The sequence below is a fragment of the Nicotiana sylvestris genome, chromosome 5, assembly GCF_000393655.2.
Source record: "Nicotiana sylvestris chromosome 5, ASM39365v2, whole genome shotgun sequence".
NCBI classification, from domain to species: Eukaryota; Viridiplantae; Streptophyta; class Magnoliopsida; order Solanales; family Solanaceae; genus Nicotiana; species Nicotiana sylvestris.
In genome coordinates this window covers 182376513-182398931 of record NC_091061.1, presented here as the reverse complement: position 1 = coordinate 182398931, position 22419 = coordinate 182376513, and the positions used below count along the sequence as shown (strand labels likewise).

The following is a 22419-nucleotide window of genomic DNA, read 5'->3' as shown; positions in this document are numbered from 1 at the left end:
CTAAGCCCCAATGGTATGAACCAGAAATTCTTTTAAAAAAGAATTAACCTAGATAGCCACTCTTCCAGCTGCTGAAATTAAAATAGTCGATATATATATATATATATATATATTGCTATTACTCTCTCCGTTTATTTTTACTTGGTATGTTTTAATTTTTCATGCCCCTTAAAAATAAAAAAAGAAATATATAATTTACCATGATACTCATATTAATTGATACATATTTTATTGAATTTGAAAAAATGATTTGAAATGAGTAATAAATATTGTGGTTATAACAGAAAAAAAATTTATTTTCTCTCTTGATATGCGTAAAGTGACAAGTAAAAATGAAAATCTATTTTTAGTATATCTGCCAAGTAAAAGTGAACGGAGGGAGCAATGGCGAAGCTATATAGCCCTAAGGGTGGTCAACTGTCCACCCTTTGTCGAAAAATTATACTGTATATATAGATAAAATATTGGATTTTAGATGTATATAACACATATTGAACACCCTTTATCGAATTTTATTTTTTACTTTTTTCAAGTTTCAATCCCTAAATAAAATTTCCGGCTTCGCCCATGGGAGGGAGTATATTATATCCTTTCTAAATTTTGTCAAATACTTAATAGGACTATTTATTTACTCATTTTTTGGAGGATCATTCAGTTACTTATTAAATGGTTGACCAAGCAGTGACTTTTGCCCCCCCCCCCCCCTTTTTTTTTTTGGGAGGAAGCCTCACAATGACGGAGCCATGAATTCTAATCATCTCTTTTTTATTATTATTCTTTTCTGTTCAAAATAAGTGATTTTTTGTTTGTTTTCACATATATTAAGAAATTCACCTTTTAACATTAATTAGCAATGAAATTGATCAAATTAACCTTTACTATCTCTTCACATAAACACTCCTAACACATACTCCAACATTAATTACTCCAAGGGCAATGTAGGAAAAAAATAATTAATTCATTCTTGAAATCTGCAAAAATCACTTATTTTAGACCATAAGAAAAAAACCAAAAAATTACTTATTTTTGACCGGAGGGAGTATAAGCTTATTTTTATAATTGCATTTAATTCGTTTTTTTTCTTTGTGGCCCTTCTCCGTTTCTTAAACATTTGTTTCTAAAAGTTACTATTTGTTTCTAAAAGAAAATGAGAGGGAATCGCATTGTATTCATTAATTCGAAACCTTAATATTGCGTCAAAAACTTCTTAATCCACCTTCTATTTATTTCCTAAAGTAAAATGTTAAGGGAAGTAGTTAAGGCAAGGATTAGGGAGAAGGCTGGTAGGCAGTTGAGCGTCTTTCCTTTCATTCCAGTAGAATTCTTAATATTTTATTACTATATGATATTACTTATGTTTTGGTTGTTCTACTATCTTACTGTTGTTATTGCTTCCCCGACTTTTATACTACTGCATTTCTTCTCTATATTGTTGTGACTTTGCATGCTTGCTTGACCCTAAGTCAGTATAGTTTAAGCAATTATAACAAGCCGATCAATTACTAGTATTTGTTTCAAATTACTAATTAAAAGTAATAAAATTACCTTACTACATTTTTAGAGCATTGGTACACACAACTTAAACTCGTATTATTATATCTCTATTTTCCTCACGATTGCCTTGAGTTATAGAGTTAAAATATTAAGTAAAATGAAGAATTAGTCATTTTATATATGCCTATAGTATGGGAATAATAAATATATATAAAATATAAAACAAAAATTTATATATTACTGGTTCTTGTTGAATGCTAGTCATTATATATAGAGGGATTATAAATGTCAACTGTCCACTTCACAGGGTATTTAATGACTAAGTCCAGGAATGTTTTCACGTAGTAATTGAATTGAAGTATTAATAAATATTGTTGTAAATGTCAACTCAGCCGTAGGGTTCATTATTCGATGTGACTTATTAATAAGGAGTTTTAATGAATTTTTCAATCCGACTAGTTTTCTTCGTTAAAATATTAAGTGCTCGAAAGACATTTAGGGGTCGTTTGGTAGGGAGTATAAGAATAATGCGGAATAAGATGTATTAGTAATGCAGAGATTAGTATTGCAAGCGTTAGTTATGCATATATTATTTCTTATATATTGTTTGGTGTGGTGTATTAAAATTATAATGCACTGCATAATTTTTAAGAAAAATAATTGTTTACAAAAATGCCCTCCATATTCTCTAGCTTTAAGGACTTTAAGGACAATTTTGTCTTTAACTATACTAATGCATGCATTAATAGCCTTGGTATTACTAATGTCATGGTTTTCTATGCATTACTTATACATAGAATAATACCAAGTATGATGCATAACTAATACAAGCATTAGTTATACACATGTTGAAAAGATGTACCAAACAAAATATTAGTAATGCACAGAACTAATGCTTGCATTATTTTTTCTAATACATCCTACCAAACGACTCCTTAAAACCATACATCAAGTAGGAGTATTTGTTTATTTCACATGGAATTTAGGAAGCCATGGAAATCCATTATAGTAATTGCCTATATAGTTACAAAGGATTTTTCCATACACCAAGTTCGAATTCGAAATCTCTGGTTAAAGAAGGAGTAGCCCCATTCGTTGTACCACATCCAAAAGGAGCGCTATCCCTTGAGTGAGACCCTACCCGACGCGAATTCGAATATAATCGAATTTCAATATAGGTATCGGACATCACGTGAGAAACCAAAAATTGAAGAGCAATTAGATTGGGGTGATGCGTACCATACTTCACTAGTTGGCTTTCCCATCAGCAATGAATGAAATTAAATACTATAACTCTGCCAATTCCTAAGGTTGATTGATTTCTTATCTTATCAGAGTGCAAATTGGCATTCACTACGTACCCTTCAAAAGAATGCAGTCATTTTCTTGAAGCTGTAAATAACTAAAATTCATTAAAAAAATTAAATGAGCAAAATGTGACAGAATTAAGTGTATTAACATAAGTTTTGAATTTACTACGTATACGATTTTCTTGAATTGAACTTCTTTCTCTAATCTTGATCTTTGTATACGGTCAAAATCAGGTATGACCGATTTCATGAGTTCGAAGACTCACTTCAAGCCCGAGTTTAGAATGGACCGAGCTCGAACCCAATGGACCGAGCTGGAGCCCGACGACGGAGTACAAGGCTCGAAAATCGAAGTGCCCGATGAATATCAAGGACAAGCATGACCAGCCTCGAGATAATACCGTTATGATGTTGTAACAGAAAAAGTAAGATTCCCGCAATGGCCCAAAGATCAAGGCATAAATTCCGGAATAGATTTGTACGAGTTTGTATGGATTTGTACTAGGCGGTTAGACAACTGTCCCAATAAAATTCCTTACTAAAAATGAAAATGTACCTTGTAAAGGACCCCCTCCTATTATATAAAGGGGAACTCATTCATTTGTAACATCATCAATCATTGACAAATGAATATACATTCTTTACTTTCTTGCTCATTACTCATCAGAATTGTCCTTTAACTTTATTGTTCTTATTTTATTGTTGTTACTGACCTACCTCGAGGCCACCTTAGCTCGAGGTCGAGACTTGCTTGCACATTAGTTTGATTCAACTTACTTCTTTAATTTATACATTTGATTTCTTAATTATCAGTTAGTATTGACTAAATCACGTATCTTTAAGACCTCAATAGAAATTTAATTGTTACTCAAGATTCCAAGGGTAAACAATCTTAACATTAAAAGGAATTTGACTGGTTCATGAACTACTACTACTACTACTAGTATTTACTAGTATTTATTACACCTCTTCGATATGAATAATTATAGCACATTTCAAGAGAGGACTTTAATTTCAAGCCAAGCCTGGTCTATTACCATAACTTGTATAATTAATTAAAGCCAATTTATTAGGTCCCTAGACATATATATAGGATGCAGGCAGTGAAATGAAAGATGGTCACTATAGTCACAGCTAGTTCTGGAAAATGGAGGCAGCTATAATTACTCGTATTTGATCTCCATATCTTCTTCCTCCATGAAAAAGGAGAGAACATATAACCCTTTGAATGACAAGTACGTGTTACAACAAGCCCATAAATCCACCACAACAACAACAACAACTACCCAGTAAAATCCCACCAGGTGGGGTCTGAAGAGGGTAATGTGTACGCAGACCTTACCCCTACCCCGATAGGACAGAAAGGTTGTTTCCGATAGACTCTCGGCTCAAGAAAGATGGAAATAAGAAAAACAAGAAAAAAACAAGAAATCCACTAGCTTACCTATATTTTAATACTATATTTGAACTTTTCCATATATCAATGGACACTATAAATTTCTCCTATCCCTCTTAGATTTACGTACCCTCAACCTGAGTTTTTGCTACTACTACTAATAAGTACAATTTCTGTAAGTTTGCTTCATATTCATTCAGGCACTTTACTCTGCTTAATTTCCTCCCTTTTTCCTACTTCCAAAATTTCCAAATAAAGTTTTTATTCTATACTTTTACTTGTCATGTGTTCATGTTTTTTTTTTTCTCCTTATTTGCAGTTCCACGTAATTTGGAGAATACAAGCTAAGGGCTGAAATTGAATGATAATGAAGTGCCTTTTCATGGTTTATGTGGTTTTGTTGCTTGTTTCATTCTCTGGTATTTTTGCTCTCTTTCTTTCCTTATCCCTTCATTTATCTTCCTTTAGTTGTGTTTGAGGTGAAGGGAACCTTCGTAAAGTTGATGCTACGTGATCAAGAGGTCACGGTTCGAGCCGTGGAAACAGCCTCTTGCAGAAATGCTGGGAAAGACTGCGTACGATAGACCATTGTGGTCCGGCCCTTGAACCCCGCGCATAGCGGGAGCTTAGTGCACTGGGCTGCCCTTTTTAGTTGTGTTTGAGGTGAAGGAGAGTCTGGGCATAACTGGTAAAGTTGATGTCATGTGACCAGGAGGTCATGTACTGTTCGTACCGTAGAAACAACCTCTTGCAGAAATGAAAGATAAGGCTGCATACGATGGACCCTTGTGGTTCGGGCCCGCGCATAGCGAGATCTTAGTGTACCGGACTGACTTTTTAGTTGTGTTTGTGGTACATCTAATTGGCCTTTTCTTGCTTTTCACCTTTGCCGGAAAGAGTAATATTTTGCTCAACTCCCTGTCACTCTGCAGCTCCCTATCTTTTTAAGAAATTCTTTTTTCTTTTTTATTCAGAAAAGAAAACTGAAGTTTGGGAAATCTAAACTATGGTTACTGCATTGATATATTTATTCTACTGCCATGCATGCACCCTTAGCTTCTATAGAAATTTCTTGGTTAATCTTTTGGAATTTTTCCCTCTTGGGGTTTGATTTCCAACTCTATTTTGAATATTTTAGGCCTGAAAATCTTAAAGCAAGTGTTGTTATCTTTTAATGATGCAGCTATGCACATTAATCTCATGCATTGAAACTAGTTGAGGAAGGTGGTGCAACTTTTGAAAGATAATTAAGACACTTTTGAACAACAAAGGCTAGTCCCGAGCACTAAGCTCCCGCTATGCGGGGTGTACGAGGAAAGGCCGGACCATAAGTGTCTATTGTACACAGCCTTACCCTGCATTTCTGCAAGAAGCTATTTACACGGCTTACACATGTGATCTCCAGGTCACATGACAACAATTTTAATTTACTAGACTCCCCTTCACACTTTTGAACAACATATAGGCAAAAGCTTCTTAATTTTATTTGGATAATCAAATATGCAGCTTTTCTATTTATTACCATGCCCGGTGCACTAAGCTCCTACTATGCACGGGGTACGGGGAAGGGCCGAACTACACGGCTCTATTGTACGCAGCCTTACCCTGCATTTCTGCAAGAGACTGTTTCCACGGCTTGAACTCGTGACCTCAAGGTCACATGACAACAACTTTAATTTACCTCCTATACCAAGATTCCCCTTGACACTTTTGAACAACATATAGGCAAAAGCTACTGAACTTTATTTGGATAATCAAATAGGCAGCTTTTCTACTGTACAATTGACTCTTGTGGTTCGGCCCTTTCCCTGATTCTGCGCATAGCGAAAGCTTGGCGCATCGGGCTACCCTCTTTTATTCTACTGTTATGCATATACCCCTAGCTTCTATACGATTTTCTTGGTTAATCTTTTGGAATTTTTTCCCTCTTGGGGTTTGATTTCCAACTCTATTTTGAATATACAAGACCTGAAAATCTTGAAACAAGTGTTGTTATCTTTTAATGATGCAGTAATGCACATTAATCATGCATTGGAACTAGCTGAGAATGGTGGTGGTATTCAAGAAAGAGCCCTAATTCCCAGGCAAAAATACACTGTCACTTCTGCTCGGAAATTACTACGCCTTCCTGGTAAGACATATATCCCCCATCAACATTAATTGTCCCTAATTTGTACACAACTTGGTTATAAATAAGCTCAAAAAGCTTCATATATTTGGCTCCTAATATAATGTTCCACATGCTTTTCCCTTTATATTGTTATAAAATGCCTTATTAATTGTTCTTCCAACATTTTCACTCTGAGTCTTCTTCGTCAAAAAAAAACTAAAGGAAACAATGACTAGATATAAATTATGTTTCACATATTGCATGTTGCATAAAATGTTTAAAAGATGTAAAACTTAATAAACTTCGTTAGAAAGTTAAACATTCTAGCTAAAAAAAGGAATTGAGTTTTAGTTATTAGTACCTAAGTTACTCGGACATGGTTGAAGATCTAGAGGTTGGATCCTTCGAGATGTAAATTTTATAATTCGAGGATATGAATCCTAGTACGGATACGGGTGCGAGGATCCAGCTAAAAATACTTCAAAAATATATAAATATCTCCGAATTATGAGAAATTTTATGGAATACTTACTAATAACTTGTAAAGTGTGGATTTCTGTTTTATTTTCAAGTTGTAAATAAGTCTAGGATTGATTTCCTAAATAAAATATGCTATTTCCTTCAAATTTACTCTAGTTTTGGTTCTGATTTCGGGAATCAAGTTGTACTCGTCTCGAATTTTTCCGTACGCCGTGGTCAAAGTATTCAAAATTATTTGACCAGATCCAGTACGGATCCCATGTCGACACCCATACTAGTGTCGTGTCGATATGGATGCAGCACCTAAACAGCCATGTCGGAGCAACTTGGATTAGTACCATATTGTTGAGCACTTGAGCTAGTAGCTACATTGCATGACTTAATCTCGTTCTTTTCGGGCATTGAATAGATATTGGTGATGGTGATGGTTCTGGTGATGACGGTGATGGTACTGGTGATGATGGTTCTGGTGATGACGGTGATGATAACGGTAATGGTGACGGTGGGGATGATGGTACTGGTAATGGTGACGGTGGGGATGATGGCGGTGATCAAGGCGACGGCTCAGAGAATAGAATAGGGCCATCATCATGTTCAAAAGACAGCATCCAAGTAAACCAAGGTGACACAGCGCCACTTCCAAATGGCATTCCAACATACACAGTCATAATCGAAAATGCATGTTACTCAGGAGGAAGTTGTACTGTGTCCAACATTCACTTGAGTTGTGGTTGGTTTAGTTCAGCAAGGCTCATAAACCCTAGAATTTTCAGAAGACTTAGTTATAATGACTGTCTTGTTAATGATGGAGAGCCTCTCAATCCTGGACAATCTCTCACTTTTCAATATGCTAATACTTTTAAATATCCTCTTTCTGTTTCTTCTATTGCATGTTAAATTGTGTTGCATTGTAAAATTTACTTATTAATCTTATGTAGATGTCTTCTTTTGGGATGTTTTCTTGGGCTAAGATTAGACTATGGGTATGTTATGCCCAAGAATAACTCTGTAATCTTTGTGTATGGTGTTAGTATTTATCTTAGTTCTTGTAATTTAGTTAATGTCATCAATGTGAATAATGTGAATTCTTAATTCTAAGTAAAGTGTGCTTCAACAATATTTGAGTTTTCAATTGGTCCTCAATTGAAAGTGTAGTTGATTGATTGATTGCATTGGCTATGGTTTGTTTTAGTTGCTGAGTTTTACACTATCTAGTTGTGGATTTAATTCAATGGCATCAGTGGACATGTCTGTCAGTGTTAGATACTGAGAAAATGAAGATTGTGCCAAATGTTTTCTTTCATTTTGAAATCTAATTGTATACTGATCTACTTTGTTTTAGATTTTACTTAACAGCCAAAATTACGCCTCAATCCAAGCAAATTGAGATCGACTATATGAATCACTGATCATGTTGTTTATTAAGCTCATTTCAAATAGAATTGCAAAATAAAATCAAATTTGAACCCTCTAAACCTTGACAAGAAAAGGTGATTTTAGCAAATAGGGAAGCATCAAGGGCAACCCAACGCACTAAGATCACGCTATGCGCAGAATCTGGGAAAGGGTCGAATCACAAGGGTCTATTATACGCAGAGCTTTATTCCATATTTCCTACAAAAGGCTATTTTCACGGCTTGAACCTTCTAAATCTTGACAAGAAAAGGTGATTTTAGCAAATAGGGAAACATCAAGGGCAGTCCGACGCATGAAGCTCCTGCTATGTGCAGAGTCCGGGGAAGGATCGGGCCACAAGGGTCTATTGTACGCAGAGCCTTATCCCATATTTTTGCAAGCGGCTATTTTTACGGCTTGAACTCATGACCTCCCGGCCACATGACAACAACTTTACTGGTTATTCCAAGGCTCCAAAATAAGGAACCATTACATAACAAAATCATAATGGTGCTGGGAAAAGCAAATTCACATTTACAAATATGGCCATATCAATAGTGAACTATGAAGAAACTATACTAAAATAGAATGCAACACTATCATTTTAATTTGAAGGCAATATATATTACTTACTGAATTTAAGCACAAAGGTATATAATTTGCATTGGATAAACAAGGAAAATACCTCTTTATACAGAAGTAAACTCAAATCTAATAGTTATAATCATAAGCAAAATCAGTAATACCAACCATAGCTGAAACCACTTGAGAAACAATATAAAAACTACCTCCCATAATAACCAATATTAAAATTGCAGAAATGGGATTCTTCAACAGCTCATAAATAGGTTCAAAAACAGCCCAAAGAACTCCAGTACTAACTGTCAATGCATAAATGGCATATCTCCTCATATTATCCCAAAATTCCTCCATTAATGGACCTTCAGGACCCAAAGCCAATGCCTTATTTTGATCATCAAATCCCATTAAAAACAGCATTACCCCAACAGATACAGCTCCCAATACCAAAAGTTTTGAGCTTTTCTCATTTAAACTAGTTTCAGACTCAGAATTTTCAGTTCTTGAAATTTTCTTGGATTTGTGCAAAATTTGTAGAGCTATTGGTTTAACTAAGTTTCTTTTTTCTGCAGCTAGCTGGTGAATTTCTTTCTTCCCATATGGCAAATTTTGAGGTTTATTAAGGGGTGAATTGTGCTTGAGTTGGATGAGTAATGGAAGATTAGAGCGTTGGAAATGGAGTTGAAGTCTCATTTTTTCTTTTTGGTGAGATAGAGCAATGATAGGTTGTGGTAGATTGTTTTAAATGTATTTATTATGCCTTATCTTCTTTTTCTTATCTTGAAAATGGGCCTTTAGATTAAACAGATGGAGTTCGGGCCCATTGAATTCCAGGCCCAACTCTTATCATTTTCTTTCAATTTAAGCCCACATTGTCAAAAGGAACATGTAGTTTACCAAAAGAGATTTTTCCTAACTATACCATATATGAAACCTATTATCTTAAATGTGCATAGTTTGTTAATTATCCGCTCAGTCCACACTTTAACTATAATTTATATACCATTTGACTATTAGGCATTAAAAGGGCAGAATATTCCCTACAAACGCGCTAAAATTAAGGAGAGAATCTTGGTGTTAATTGATTCTACATTAAATTCAATTTTTAAAAAGGGAAAGGAGATTTCTCATCTGCGTATTTTTCTCTAGAACTACCATTCAAATTATCGGGAAAAAAAAAGAACGAACAATTCAAATTTTCGAGTTTCAACAACTCAAAGTTGAAAAAAATCTGTTCTTCCATATATTTTCCACCATTGATAGCCATTAAAAAGTATGAAAGCTTTGAATTCAAATTTGGGTTTTCAAAAATCATTATTTGTTTGGATTGGGTGTTGTTGTAAATAATTTGGAATCTGTTTAGGAGGTTATATCTCAATTTTGAGGGGTTTTGGTGAAGATTAGACTTGGTTTTGACTGAATTTCAGATTGAAACTCGAAGAATAAGACATATTTCCAGAAATTGTAGATCAATTGTAGAATTGTAGATCAATTGTAGATAAATTGTAGATTGGGAAGACTAAAACTTCTACAAATCTTCTACAATTATGTCGAAAATGTCAATTATACTACAATTGAAATGGGAATTGGATATTAAAATTCAATGTATCCAGTTTGTAGATATCTACAAATTTTCTACAAAAAATCTACAAAGAAATTACAAATCAGTTTACGTATGTATAAAGCAGTATTGTTTTGAAGGGTATCTACAAAATTACTACATTTATAGTACAATTACAATACAATCTATGTTGAAAAAAAATGTTGACTACAAAATTTCTACAAATAAATTACAAATCAATTTTTTCACGATTGATGAAGAACAAAACAGCAGAAGATGCAGAAGATGGGCCACCAGAGTTGCTCTTTATTCATGGTGGCCATACAAGTAAAATTTCTGACTTCTCATGGAACCCATGTGAAGACTGAGTCGTCGCTAGTGTTGCTGAAGACAATATACTACAAATCTGGCAGATGGCGGAAAACATCTACCACGATGAAGATGATATACTCAATGGGTCTCATCTCTGTATTTTTTGAGAAGAAGAAGGAATGGAGAAGAGAAAGAAATGGGAGGGGGAAAACGAATATGGTCAGATCTTAGGAATTCAGGGGAGAGAAAGACGTGGGATATATGGATACCTTTAATTAAGGAGTAAAAACTGCCCATTAATTAGACCCTTAATTAAGTATGGTATAGGATTGGTAATTTGGTATACGAGTTTGTAATTAAATCAAACCTTAAACATTGAGGGTAATAAGGTTTCATATATGGTATAGATAGGTAAAAATCCCTTACCAAAATTTAGTTGCATTGTTGAGTTCTTTTGTTTAGCCATCCGGTACTAGGTACTAGGGCGGATATACGTGGAACGAAGCGGTGTCACCATTAGGTACTGGGGCGGATGCACCAGGAACGAAGCAGTGTCACGTGACACCACTTCACCGAATTTTTATGGAACATTTGTATCAATACTATGTAGAAAAAAATGATACCACTTGACACAAATTGTCGCATGGCGCGTTGGTTAAATTTTTGACTTTGCTCTTAGAGATCGGAAGTTTGAACCTAGCTACGATATATTTTCGGCAAATAGTTGAAATAGCCTCTATTATTAAAAATAGTAGATAGGTAGAATTGAACTCTAGACCTCTTCTAACTTAAGATTCAACAAAACTAATGGTCTAAAGCTACTCCTTGTTTAGAAATATGATAAATAATGTTATTTATTCCTCGCTCTTTTATAAATACCGACACCGCTTACGAAAAATCCGGCGTACCCTGATTAGGTACCAACTAAGAATTTCATCCATTTTTATTGAATTATTAGCCGACAGTAGCAATTAGGGAAGGAAAAGAAAGGAAAAGAACAAAGAGAATGAGATAGAAAAGAAGAAATACAAAGAGAAAATAGGAGATGAAAAGGGAAAGAAACATTTAGTGAGCATAGGAAGAAATCTATTTGCCTTTTGACCACTTCCCTTCATATTTCTTTTTGTCAAATTAAGCAAAGGGGGAAAGAAAAGTTCCTTTATAAATTCCAATCCAAATTAGTTAACATTTGTGACATGAAGCTGCGAATGGAAATTAAAAATCACGTGCTATAAGTACATGGAAATTGTAAAACTATGTACAAGAATTTAAGTACTATTGGATAAAAAAAAGGTGGCAAATGGAGCAATTAAATTTAAATTATATACTCCTTTTATCTAGAAACAATAATGACTCAGTAAAATCTCACAAGCGGGATCTGAGAGGGTAGTGTATACACATACCTTATCCCTACCCCGATGGGGTGTTTTCGATAGACCTTCGGCTCAGGAAGACGAAAAGAAAACGAAAAGAGACAATATATCAGTACCGCCAACAGAACCATAAAAATAGTAACAATATCATAAAAACCAGAAAATAGATGACATGCAATAACAATAACCAGTAATTAAGGCCCGGAGCTATGAAAAACATAATGATCCTTTTATCTGGGAGAAATTCAAAAATAGCTAGATTTACAAGTGGTCATTCAAAAATAGCCGCAGTTTCAAAAGTAATCGAAATTTAGCCACTTTTCATGTAAAGATAAATCTGAACGAAAACACTATTCAAAATTCGGAAAAATACTCCAGCATAATATACTGGAGTTCCAGTATATTATACTAAAACTCCAGCCTAATTATCGGTCCAGCATAATATACTGGAGTTTGGAGCACCGGTGCTCCAGTCTCGAGTATATTATACTGGAGCCAACAAAGTATACTGGTCCAACATAATATGCTTGAAGTTCATACACAAGTGCATTAAACTCCAATATATTATGCTGGACCGGTCTCTGTTGCAGCAAAATAATGATTATTTTTCAATGACTTGGCAAACGCTAACTATTTTTGACTGACCAGTCCGAAAACTGGTTAGACCGTACTATTTTAACCTTTTATCTACAACTAGAAAGGCACTAAAAAAGAAATAACCCCCCCCCCCCCCCCAAAAAAAAAGGATTTAAAAGTTTATTGTTAGAATTCATAAAATTAATCCATCTCCTTAATTTATGAGAAATCCTTTTCCTTTTAATCTGTTCCGAAAATAATATTATATTTTTATTTAAAAATAACTTAACTCTAAAATTTTGTTTTACATGATTTATAATCACAGAAGATAATTTTATTTTATTTTTTTATAAATTAAAACAAATAAAAGAAACCCCAGAAAGGTGATAGGCCAAAACTCAAAATCTTCAGTTTAATAGTAGTCCATAGTACATTTTGTTTCTCCCTCCGGTTTGCTGCTCCCACATGTCACTATGCGGCACTAGAGAGTTTCAAACCCCTGCAACCACTTGGCCATGGCTCTTGCCTTTTCCACCTCTACTCTTCTTCTTCTTCTTCTTCTTTTACTCTTTATTACTACTAGTATCTTTCCTTAACCGTCACCGCTTGTTGAAGGAAAAAAGCCCAACTCATCAACTTTCTCTGGCTTTTCTCTGAAGCTATTCTCCTCTGTTTCTCCTAAAAGCTACTATCTTTTTGCTATTTTCAGGTCAGTTACTGAGTTACGTACTTACTTTATCCCCACTCCCTGAATTCTGCCTTCTTTTTTGGGTTCTTTTTTGTTGCTTGTTTCCATTTCCAACCCTAAGCTTATTTGTGTTTGTGATCACTTAATGTTTGGTCAATGCTGCTTCAATGTTGTATGTTTATGTTCTTGTATACGGTTTATTTTTTAAAATCAGCATTACCCATTTTGTTTCTCACGTGGGTTTTAGCTTCATTGTTGTTTTTCTTTGAAAAAAATCCTGTTCTTTGTATCTGATATTCTGTTGACAGCTTTCTGGAATTAAGGTTCGTTAATCTTTGAAACTAAGCAAAACCCTCTTTGTGCTTACTTGGGTTTTGTGATTTGATGCTGCTTTTCCGTTGTTTAGATGGTTGTCTGGAGCTAATCGTTGGAAAAACCTGTTATTTGTATCTGATTTTTTTTTTTCTGATAACCAAGAAACCCCGACGGCCAGCGGCGCAATGTTTGAAACTCCGTTGGATAATGGGGGTCCGCCCCTTTATCCTTCTCCACTTTAAACCAGGCCTGTGATATGAGTCTAACCCAAACATCACAAGTTGAGCTCTTACCACTAAACCCCTGGGGGCTGGAAATACCTGCTCTTTGTATCTGGTGTTTTTAGTTACATACATTTCTGTTTGTTTTAATAGGTGCGATGTTTTGTCACTTTTTGATCTGGTCCTAAATTGTGAAAGAATTTAATGGGATTATGTTTGCTCATGACTCTTTAGCCCGAAATGATTGTTTTTGTTTCTTAAAAAAAACATTGTTTATGTTTCTGGATGAGGGTGTTTAGGACCTGTGGTTGTTTTCGATTAATCCAAACTGTTTGTCCTCTGTGTAAATCAGGATGGCTGCAGATAATCATGTATTTATTGCGTGGGAAGAGCGGGTTATTTCTCAAGAGAAGGGCCATCGTGTTGTGCACTACTACTTGAAGGGTTTCTCGGGGAAGTCACTCCTTGCTGTGGTGGGTACTGAAAGAAGTATAAGGCACATAACATATGTTGTCTCAGAGGATTATTTGGATGCTTTTGGGCATACAAGAACTATAAATTCTGGAACGAAGTGGCGCACAAGACGAGAGGTAGTGGAATGGCTGACGTTTTTGGTTTCAAAGCGTTGCCAATCATCACCTATTTCAAGTATGTATAATCATGTTGCGGTCTAAGATTTCAGTTACATGAGATTTGCAGTATTTATTGGCATAAGTGTACATTGAATTGCTCTAGTTTCTGGTATTTAGCATTTTCGGAAAAAATAGACATCAGATTATTGGCTGCTGGTTACACCCGATCAATGCAGATAAGGCAGATGCTTTATATCATGTTTAAAAGCAAAAAGTTCTGCGAATGTCTAAACTATCTCAATGATGGGTTAATTTCAGTCTCACTTCCTTTGGTTTGCTACAGTGCTTAGCAAATTAATTCGTAGATGAAAAATCGTTTTTTGATGAATTGTAGATGAAATATCTTATGCTTTGACAGGAAAGAAACTGAACTATGTCTCAATTATTGTTTCCATGAAGAAGCCTCCTTCGGGGGGTTTTTGGGGAGGAAGCAGAGAGAGATGGTTGAACAATATTTCCGGTTCCTTTTTTTATTTTGGGATTTTTGTTCTGGACTTCAGTTTTCCAGGCTCAAACTGAATTTTCAATTTACTTGTGTATCTGGATTTAACCTAAAGTGGTGGAGTGATGGTAGTTCTTTGTATCCCAGAGACGGATGATCCTTGTTTGAAGAATAAATGGGAAAGTATCTTCCTAAGTAACTACCTCACTATGCTTTGTTTTGCAAGGAAAGTATACTTTGTGCTCCTTGTTCTGACCACAGTCGCCTGTGTGTTGTTGTACTTTCAAATGTGCAGCACACAAGTTTGTGGTTTAGTATAATACTTTGAGAATGAGGCTTTTCTTTGGCTGATTTGTACTTTACAAGTTGTGGTGATAATATGAGAAATAATTTGATAAATAAGGTTACACCCGTCCAGCAACATGATGGGTCATTCGATCCTAAAGCCTAAAGTACAACGTGATTTAAACTTCAACTCTCCCATTTAATTGTTGAAGCACATACGTTAATATAGAACAATAGTTATGACCACTCATGTGACGTCTTAACACTAGCTACCAGTTGTGTTAGCGAGCACGAAAGGAAACCTCCTCTTTTTATGTTTCTCTTTGATCTGGAGCTTTGGAGTTTGGACTTGACATTGTATTTTGTGCTTCCCTTTTGGGAGACTCTTATATACTCTCTTCACCAGGCAATAGACAAATAGTCATACAAATTATGGTTTCCTTACTACTTCCCCATGTAAAGAACTAACTTATTGTTAACACTATGTTGCCTTTATTTAAAGTAAGTGGTCTAGTTTTACTGCAAAGCCATGTTCTTCTGTAATATTTGTAATTAAGATACTTTATATTATCTCACAAGTTTTTGGTGTTTTGTGTTAGTTACCAAAAAGCATCACGTATTGGTTACATTAGTTGTGAAGTATTTATGATAAATGACCTTGGAGTTGTTTGGGACTATGATTGTATGTCGGCTTCTAGAATGAGAAGTTTAGATGCCATATTTATGTTATCATGATCTGGTGATTTTCAACATGTGTATAGAGAGGACGATTTCTTAAAGCGAAAATATACAGTTCGAAATTGGATCATGTAATAATCAGTTGGACAAGAAGCAATTGCTCATGTATCCAATACCCGGCCTCCTGAACTTAAGAGCGCCAAGAAACATTACTACCTATTACTTTTGAAACGTTTGGAACCTTTACACAACACATGGACGAAGAAATACTCATATTCTGAAGATTACGAGAGATTTGCATCGTTATTCTGGCTTGAGTAGTTGACCTTCATGGCATATATTTATTTGACGTCATAAGGGAGGTCCCCTGTCGAGTGATTCTCACGAATATGTTTTCACATTTGATGTTAAAAAACATTAAAAAGAGACGGAGTCAAATCCAGGATGGAGGCGCAACTCCTATTATGTTATTGGTTCTATTGTTATTCAATAGACCAAATTCAATAGTAGCCATTCACACCTCGATTTTGCGCTTCCTAACATCTTAGATCGAAATCATACTTTAGTCATGGTGAAATTGACACCTCATTAAGAAACTTCTTTTGTTTTATGATGTCATTAACATCATGAAAGAAAAATTCCTTTTTACTGAGTCGGCATATTTTCTATCTTAAATTATTTAAAGAAAATTCAAATGAGTTGTTTTAAGAAGTTCCCCCCACACTCTTACTTCATGCTACGTGATTGATGTGTTATGGAGACTAAGAAGGTAAGTATCTCTAGGTATTGGATAGTAGAAAAGTTAAGGAGAATCTTATAGGAAAAATCTTGTATATAATTCAAATTTATATGATTATTTAAATTGTTGAATAGTTGTGTAGAAACTCCGCCTATGTGAGTTATGCAATACATTGCCGGTCCCAAACCCGGATAAAGAAGGAGTCGAAGAGGGTTGTAGTAGGTTGAGGACTGCTTTAAACAATCAAATATGATGAAGGTGTGTATAGAGTGGGTTTGATATATAGGATTCATTCACCAAATAGAGAGATTTAAAGTATCAGATTACCTGAATCTTTACCAAGTAAAAAGAATTGAGTTTGGAAAGGCCAAGGGTGCAATTGTGTGTAATACCAAAAGGCCTACTTCCATGTGTTTGATTGCATTAGTGGTGGAGACAATATAAATACAGTCATCACTAGTATCTGAGGAGACACAGCAGGTGTATCTGACCTTCTGAGTCCATCTTTTTCGATTTTTATAGTATTTGTGTTGCGCAGAGAAGAGATCGCGGTAAAAATGTTTGCATCTAATGATCAAAAAAAGAAAAAAAAAGATCGAGGTAAAAGCATTGATACCTGAAAATATCTGATCTTAGAGTTTCGTTATCCTTCTATGCATAATCGAAGATTGTATATATTTTTTTTCCTGATAAAGTCAATTTTAACTGTTTGAGGAAGAGGGTGGGTGGGTGGGGGGGTTGTTACAGTTCTCAAACCTTTTGTTTAGTCAGTATTTGTTTTGATTGATAGGTGATAATATAGGAAGAATGTATTTGTTGATTCTTGTTGATCTTAAGAATTTCTAACCTTTCTTTCTATTACTCTAAGTAACTACTTTAAACTTTCCTAGGCCCTCCTGTTCTTTCTGGGAGCTAATTGGAACTAGTACCTCTTTTTCTTTCTCGATAGATAGCACTAGTGCATCTTTTTGAGTGGGTTTTGGCCAACAAAAAATCGATATCATCCTTACTCTAATATGCAAGGGCCCAGTTTGACCTCTTTTCGACTTCCACCCTGAAGGAGAAAGGGGCTAAATGCAAGGAAATAATCCTTTCCTGGAGGCGACGCGCTTCCCTCAGGGAAGAGGGAGAAGGACGATTGGCCTCTAATAGGGCTGTGGCGGCAAGGGAGAATTTTTTTTTTTTTAAAGATATGCAACGGCAATGTTTTATACAAGTAAATGATGAGGTCAGAATTTGTCTGATTGTGACCTTGGTGCTGTCTGATCTGTTTCCAAATAGGGTAGAATCTTTAGTAGACCTAGTCGGTACGAGTCTACCCTGTGCTTGTTACACCATTTCGGTATTTTACTTGAATGGTAAACTTTTTCTCATTTTTTGTCTTTTGCTTCCCTTTTCCATTTCTCCTTATGCATCTATGTGTGATCCATAATATCATGCATGATTGGTAATCTTATTAATATTGAAGTTTCGGATTGCATAATCTTTCTCTGTGTGCTTTCCTTTTCAATTGGTATATATGTTCTGTGTTGTGCTTGATATTCTTGTACTAAGTATGGCCCTAATTCAATACTACTCGACTTTAAAGTAGATTTTCTTTAAGGAAATGTAGGCTAGTCGGCTGAACTTTGTTAAATGAATGTCCTTTAGTTATAGCTACTTGTCTTGCTTGAATGTGGTTGAGGGCAGGAGAGTTTTCCATTTATATTCCTTGTTTCAGCTAATGCAAAGATAGGGAAAGATTATATTACACCTGATACATGATCTATCCCATAGACGCCTGTGGAATCGTAGGCCTTGAACGCTCTTGTTTTAGCTGAATTCCAGGTAAATTGCTGGGTCAGATGCAAAGTTGCTATTTGTTTTCTGAGTTGTGTGATGCTGGGTACAGTCAAATCTCTGCTTAAAGAATGCTTGCCTAATAGTTATAAATTATTTCTTTCTTAATTTAATCCGTTTTACTTTTAGTAAATTTGACTTCCCTTCTCTTGCAGATACCCTGACAAGTGAAACGAGAAATTCTTTAATAGCTGGTTTACCTAATAGGGGGAGCCACATAGCTGATGAGGTCTCAAATATGTTGAACTATTTTTTGAGATTAGTTTCAACTTTTTAAACTACATTTAATGAAGGGAAAAATATCTATTGCAGGGCGAGCTTCCTAGAAAATTGAAAGCCAGAAAATCAAATATTTTCTGGTCAGGTACTGCTTGGACCTGCTCCCAGCAACTTAAGCATTATCCTTCTTTTCGCAGGAATGGGACTAAAATAGCTGTAAGCACTTTGTAGCATTAAATCAGTCCCTTGACCTCATATTTCTTTTCCTTCCTCCGTTAATTTCTTAGTTTTCTGCAGATTAATTCCTTTGCGAAAGTCATGGGCGAAGAAGAAAATCATTACCTTGGTTACTTGGAAGATTTATACGAGAACAAGAAGGGGCAGAAAAAAGCTAAGGTGCAGTGGTTTCACCATATTCAGAAAGTCCAATGTGTAATTCCTCAGCTTGAGGGGCACCCTAGAGAAGTCTTTATCACATCTCATGTTCAGGTGATCAATGCGGAATGTATTGATGGCCCTGCTGCAGTTTTGACTCCCAGAGATTATGAGAAATATATCTCTCTTGTCCCAAATAGCTCGTCTTCTGGTGTCTACATGTGCTTTAGGGAATTCAGACACAACAAGGTCATGCCAGTCTCTCTGAGTAAATTGGATGGCTACTATAGTCAAACGATATTTACTATGTTACGCAGTCAACAAGTTTCCCAGCATAAGTCAAAGGGTCATAAGTTGCATGAAGTAAAACATATAGCCCATGAAGATCCTTTAGAGCGAGGGCCAAGGAGGAGTACAAGTGTCAAGGAGTATCCGAAACTGCAGAGCGACCATTCTGGTATCAGAAAGTCAATTCCCGGGAACCAGATAGCTAAAGCCGAACCAACTTGCCAAAAGTTGAAAATAAAATTGTCAAGCAGAGGACCAGTTGGAATTCAGCTAGTTCGGCCCAAGGTCCAATATAAGCTGTCCTTTGAAGTTGGTGACAACATAGAGTTTCTTTGCCAGGACAGTGGCATGAGAGGCTGCTGGTTCAGGTGTAAGGTCTTACAGGTCTTACATAAACGTCTGAAAGTTCAGTATGATGACATTCAGGACTGTGACGGTCCAGGAAAGCTAGAGGTACCGTAATCACTGCGATTAAACTTCAGTTTATATGCAGTAATATTTGTAACTGGGAGAACATATACAAAAAGGAGAAAATTTATGTCAAAAATATGTATTGACTTGTCCTTCACTCTGTTTCTGATCACCTTTGCTTGATTTATAGGAATGGGTTCCCTCCTCCAGAGTTGCAGACACTGATAAATTGGGCATGAGATGCACAGGACGCCTCACAGTCCGGCCCCGGCCTCTGGAGGATTCATCTGATCTTTCTTTTGAAGTAGGAGCTGCAGTTGATGCTTGGTGGTGGGATGGGTGGTGGGAAGGTGTTGTAGCTGGAATTGATGTTTGTGGAAGTGGTCATCTTCAGGTTTACTTCCCTGGTAAGGTTCATGCTGTCATGAGATGCCCCCCCCCCCCCTTACTGATTAAGATACAACAGTCCCAAAGAGCACCCAAAAAAAAAAACTAAGTCGTCAAAATAGAAATAGAGAACAAGAATAAAAGGTGAATTCTCGCTTATTGGTTGACGCGGCATAGCATCTTCTTATAAGGAACTAACTCAGCAGGCTATGGATGTAACATTGGGGTTTCGAATTACTTCAAATCTGACTTGAAATCATAGGTCTAAGCGCGTTTTCATCTAACACAAGAGATGGAAAAAGTTTAAAAAGTAGGCCTAGCTTCTTGCTAATTTGTTTTCGGAATTTTGGATGTTCAATGTTTATCATGGCTTGACGCCACAAAGTGTTTTTTTCCCTTAAATAATAGGTGAGAACAGATTATTGGAGCTTCAAATGAAGAATGTGAGGGCTTCAAGAGATTGGATAGATAACAAATGGATTGAAGTTAAGCGAAAAACAGACATAAACTCATTCATAAGCTCAAGTTTAACTGAGGTATCCAAGTGCAGTATCAAAGTAGAGTCGATGCCTAAACACTCAATGGCGAAGCAAGATAGCAATGTGGCTCCTAAACTGAAAAGGCGATGGCGTAATGATTATCTTGAAGGTAACAAGAGCTGATTTCAGACATGCTACAGGTGATAACGTTGATCGTCTAGGAGTCAATTTTTGTGATAGTTTTCACAGCCTCTACTAATGGTGAAGCAATAGAAGCAGGAAGAGAGTGATAAATTAATGCCTTTTTTGGCACTGTGGGTAAATTTTTTTTGACTTGTAAGTAACTCTCAACGGTGCCCCATTTTGCTTTTTTTTTTTTTTTGTAAATATATAGGTCTTGATATGAAAATATGGAAAGGAAGGCTTTTTAGAACTTGGGGACTATAGGCAAGTAGTCTCATTGCATTAATACAGCCAGACCTCTATAACAGTATCACTATATAATAACCATTCACTATAAAAACTAAGTTCTTTATAAACCAATTTCCATGTTATGTTATAATATACGTTCTCTCTAACAACGTTTCGCTATAACCGCCAAAAAAATCCGAAACAAATATGGTTGTTATAGACAGGTTTGACTGTATACATATTTTACAAAGCCTAAAAGTGAGTCCATCAAACACCGCATAATCTTGTATTAAGGGTACTATCACTTTTAGCCCACGCCATAAATTATTTCCATCTGATAGCCGAAAAAAGTGTATAAAATTTGAATAATTTTTGTATATAAAATATAAAATATATATATATATATATATATATATATATATATATATATATACAAATTATATATTTTTTCGGTTATTATTTTTACAATGACTATACATTATCATTTTCTCGTATATTATGCACTCTTGTAGTGTTTATCTAGACCAATTTTATATTCTTTTATTTTCGTACGTATGTCTATAAAAAAAATTCTGGGTAAACGTCTATAACTTTAGTTTGTACCAGTATGTCAAAACGAATCTGTAAGCTCAATGGAGTTATTTGAGCAAAAAGGACATTGTCTCGGAATTTAGACATGATGTCGTGTGATTAAAACAACAATAAGTAAATACCAAGTTTATATTTTTTTTTAGTTTTTCCTGCGTATTACAAGGACGACAACAACAACAAAATCAGTGAGTTCTCACAAGTGAGATCTGGGAAATATAATGTGTATGTAGACCTTACCCTTACCCTGGGAGGACAGTAAGGTTGTTTTCGATAGATTCTCGCCTAGAGAATAGATGAAAAGAAACATAGGCCACAATTAGTAACAACAACAAGAAGAAATTACAAAAACTAAAGTGAAAGATATCCATCAAACATTAGGTAAAGATAGCAATCTAAGGGTAATAGTGGTACCATACTAATACTAATGCTACCGGTCTGAGAAAGAAAAAACAAAACGCTCGACTACCTACTAGCTTTCTATCCTAATCTTCGACCTCCATACCCTTCTATCAAGGGACATGTCCTCGGTAAGCTCCGGCTATGCTATATCATGCCTAATCACCTCCCCCAATATTTCTTAGGCCTATTTTTATCCCTCCCCATACCCCCCTAAGGCCAACCTCTCACACTTCCTGACTGGGGCATCAATGCTTCTCCTCTTCACATGTTCGGACCATCTCAGTCTCGCCTCTGGCATCTTGTCATCCACGAGGATCACTCCCATCTTTTCCCAAATAACCTCATTGCTAATCTTATTAAATCTGGAATGCCCACACATCCATCTCAACATTCTCATTTAAGCTAGTTTTATCTTTTGGACATGAGAGTTCTTG

At 35.6% G+C, this 22419-nt stretch overlaps 3 protein-coding genes across 4 annotated transcripts; 2 read left to right on the top strand and 1 right to left on the bottom strand.

Moving 5' to 3' along the window:
* Positions 1-4328: 4328 nt before the first annotated feature.
* Positions 4329-7884, top strand: LOC104210927 (TPD1 protein homolog 1-like). Of its 2 annotated transcripts, XM_070174139.1 has the most exons (4): positions 4329-4375; positions 4520-4619; positions 6212-6331; positions 7200-7884. In XM_070174139.1, the coding sequence occupies exons 2-4, from the start codon at positions 4562-4564 to the stop codon at positions 7685-7687; spliced, it is 666 nt and encodes a 221-aa protein (XP_070030240.1). In that variant the 5' UTR covers positions 4329-4375; positions 4520-4561; the 3' UTR covers positions 7688-7884. The 2 variants fall into 2 exon arrangements, with proteins under 2 accessions (XP_070030240.1, XP_009758204.1); XM_009759902.2 differs by lacking the exon at positions 4329-4375 and having other exon boundaries at positions 4389-4619.
* A 903-nt stretch (positions 7885-8787) lies between these two features.
* On the bottom strand, positions 8788-9491 carry LOC104210918 (uncharacterized). Its single transcript, XM_009759894.2, has one exon. The coding sequence runs from the start codon at positions 9455-9457 to the stop codon at positions 8897-8899; it is 561 nt and encodes a 186-aa protein (XP_009758196.1). The 5' UTR covers positions 9458-9491; the 3' UTR covers positions 8788-8896.
* Positions 9492-13010: 3519 nt separating this feature from the next.
* Positions 13011-20970, top strand: LOC104210916 (uncharacterized). The gene is made up of 7 exons (XM_009759882.2): positions 13011-13295; positions 14163-14458; positions 18581-18654; positions 18738-18860; positions 18942-19760; positions 19909-20125; positions 20514-20970. Exons 2-7 carry the CDS (start codon positions 14164-14166, stop codon positions 20765-20767), a joined length of 1782 nt encoding a protein of 593 aa, XP_009758184.1. The 5' UTR covers positions 13011-13295; position 14163; the 3' UTR covers positions 20768-20970.
* The last annotated feature ends 1449 nt before the right edge of the window (positions 20971-22419 follow it).

What these genes read in the sequence shown, in the direction of transcription:
- LOC104210927 (XM_070174139.1), top strand. Translation starts at nt 4,562, where the DNA reads ATGATAATGAAGTGCCTTTTCATGGTTTATGTGGTTTTGTTGCTTGTT. An exon ending in GTTGCTTGTTTCATTCTCTG is followed by an intron (nt 4,620 to 6,211) that starts GTATTTTTGCTC and finishes TTAATGATGCAG; the next exon opens with TAATGCACATTAATCATGCA. An exon ending in GAAATTACTACGCCTTCCTG is followed by an intron (nt 6,332 to 7,199) that starts GTAAGACATATA and finishes GGCATTGAATAG; the next exon opens with ATATTGGTGATGGTGATGGT.
- LOC104210918 (XM_009759894.2), bottom strand. Translation starts at nt 9,457, where the DNA reads ATGAGACTTCAACTCCATTTCCAACGCTCTAATCTTCCATTACTCATC.
- LOC104210916 (XM_009759882.2), top strand. Translation starts at nt 14,164, where the DNA reads ATGGCTGCAGATAATCATGTATTTATTGCGTGGGAAGAGCGGGTTATT. An exon ending in CCAATCATCACCTATTTCAA is followed by an intron (nt 14,459 to 18,580) that starts GTATGTATAATC and finishes CTTCTCTTGCAG; the next exon opens with ATACCCTGACAAGTGAAACG. An exon ending in GGAATGGGACTAAAATAGCT is followed by an intron (nt 18,861 to 18,941) that starts GTAAGCACTTTG and finishes AGTTTTCTGCAG; the next exon opens with ATTAATTCCTTTGCGAAAGT.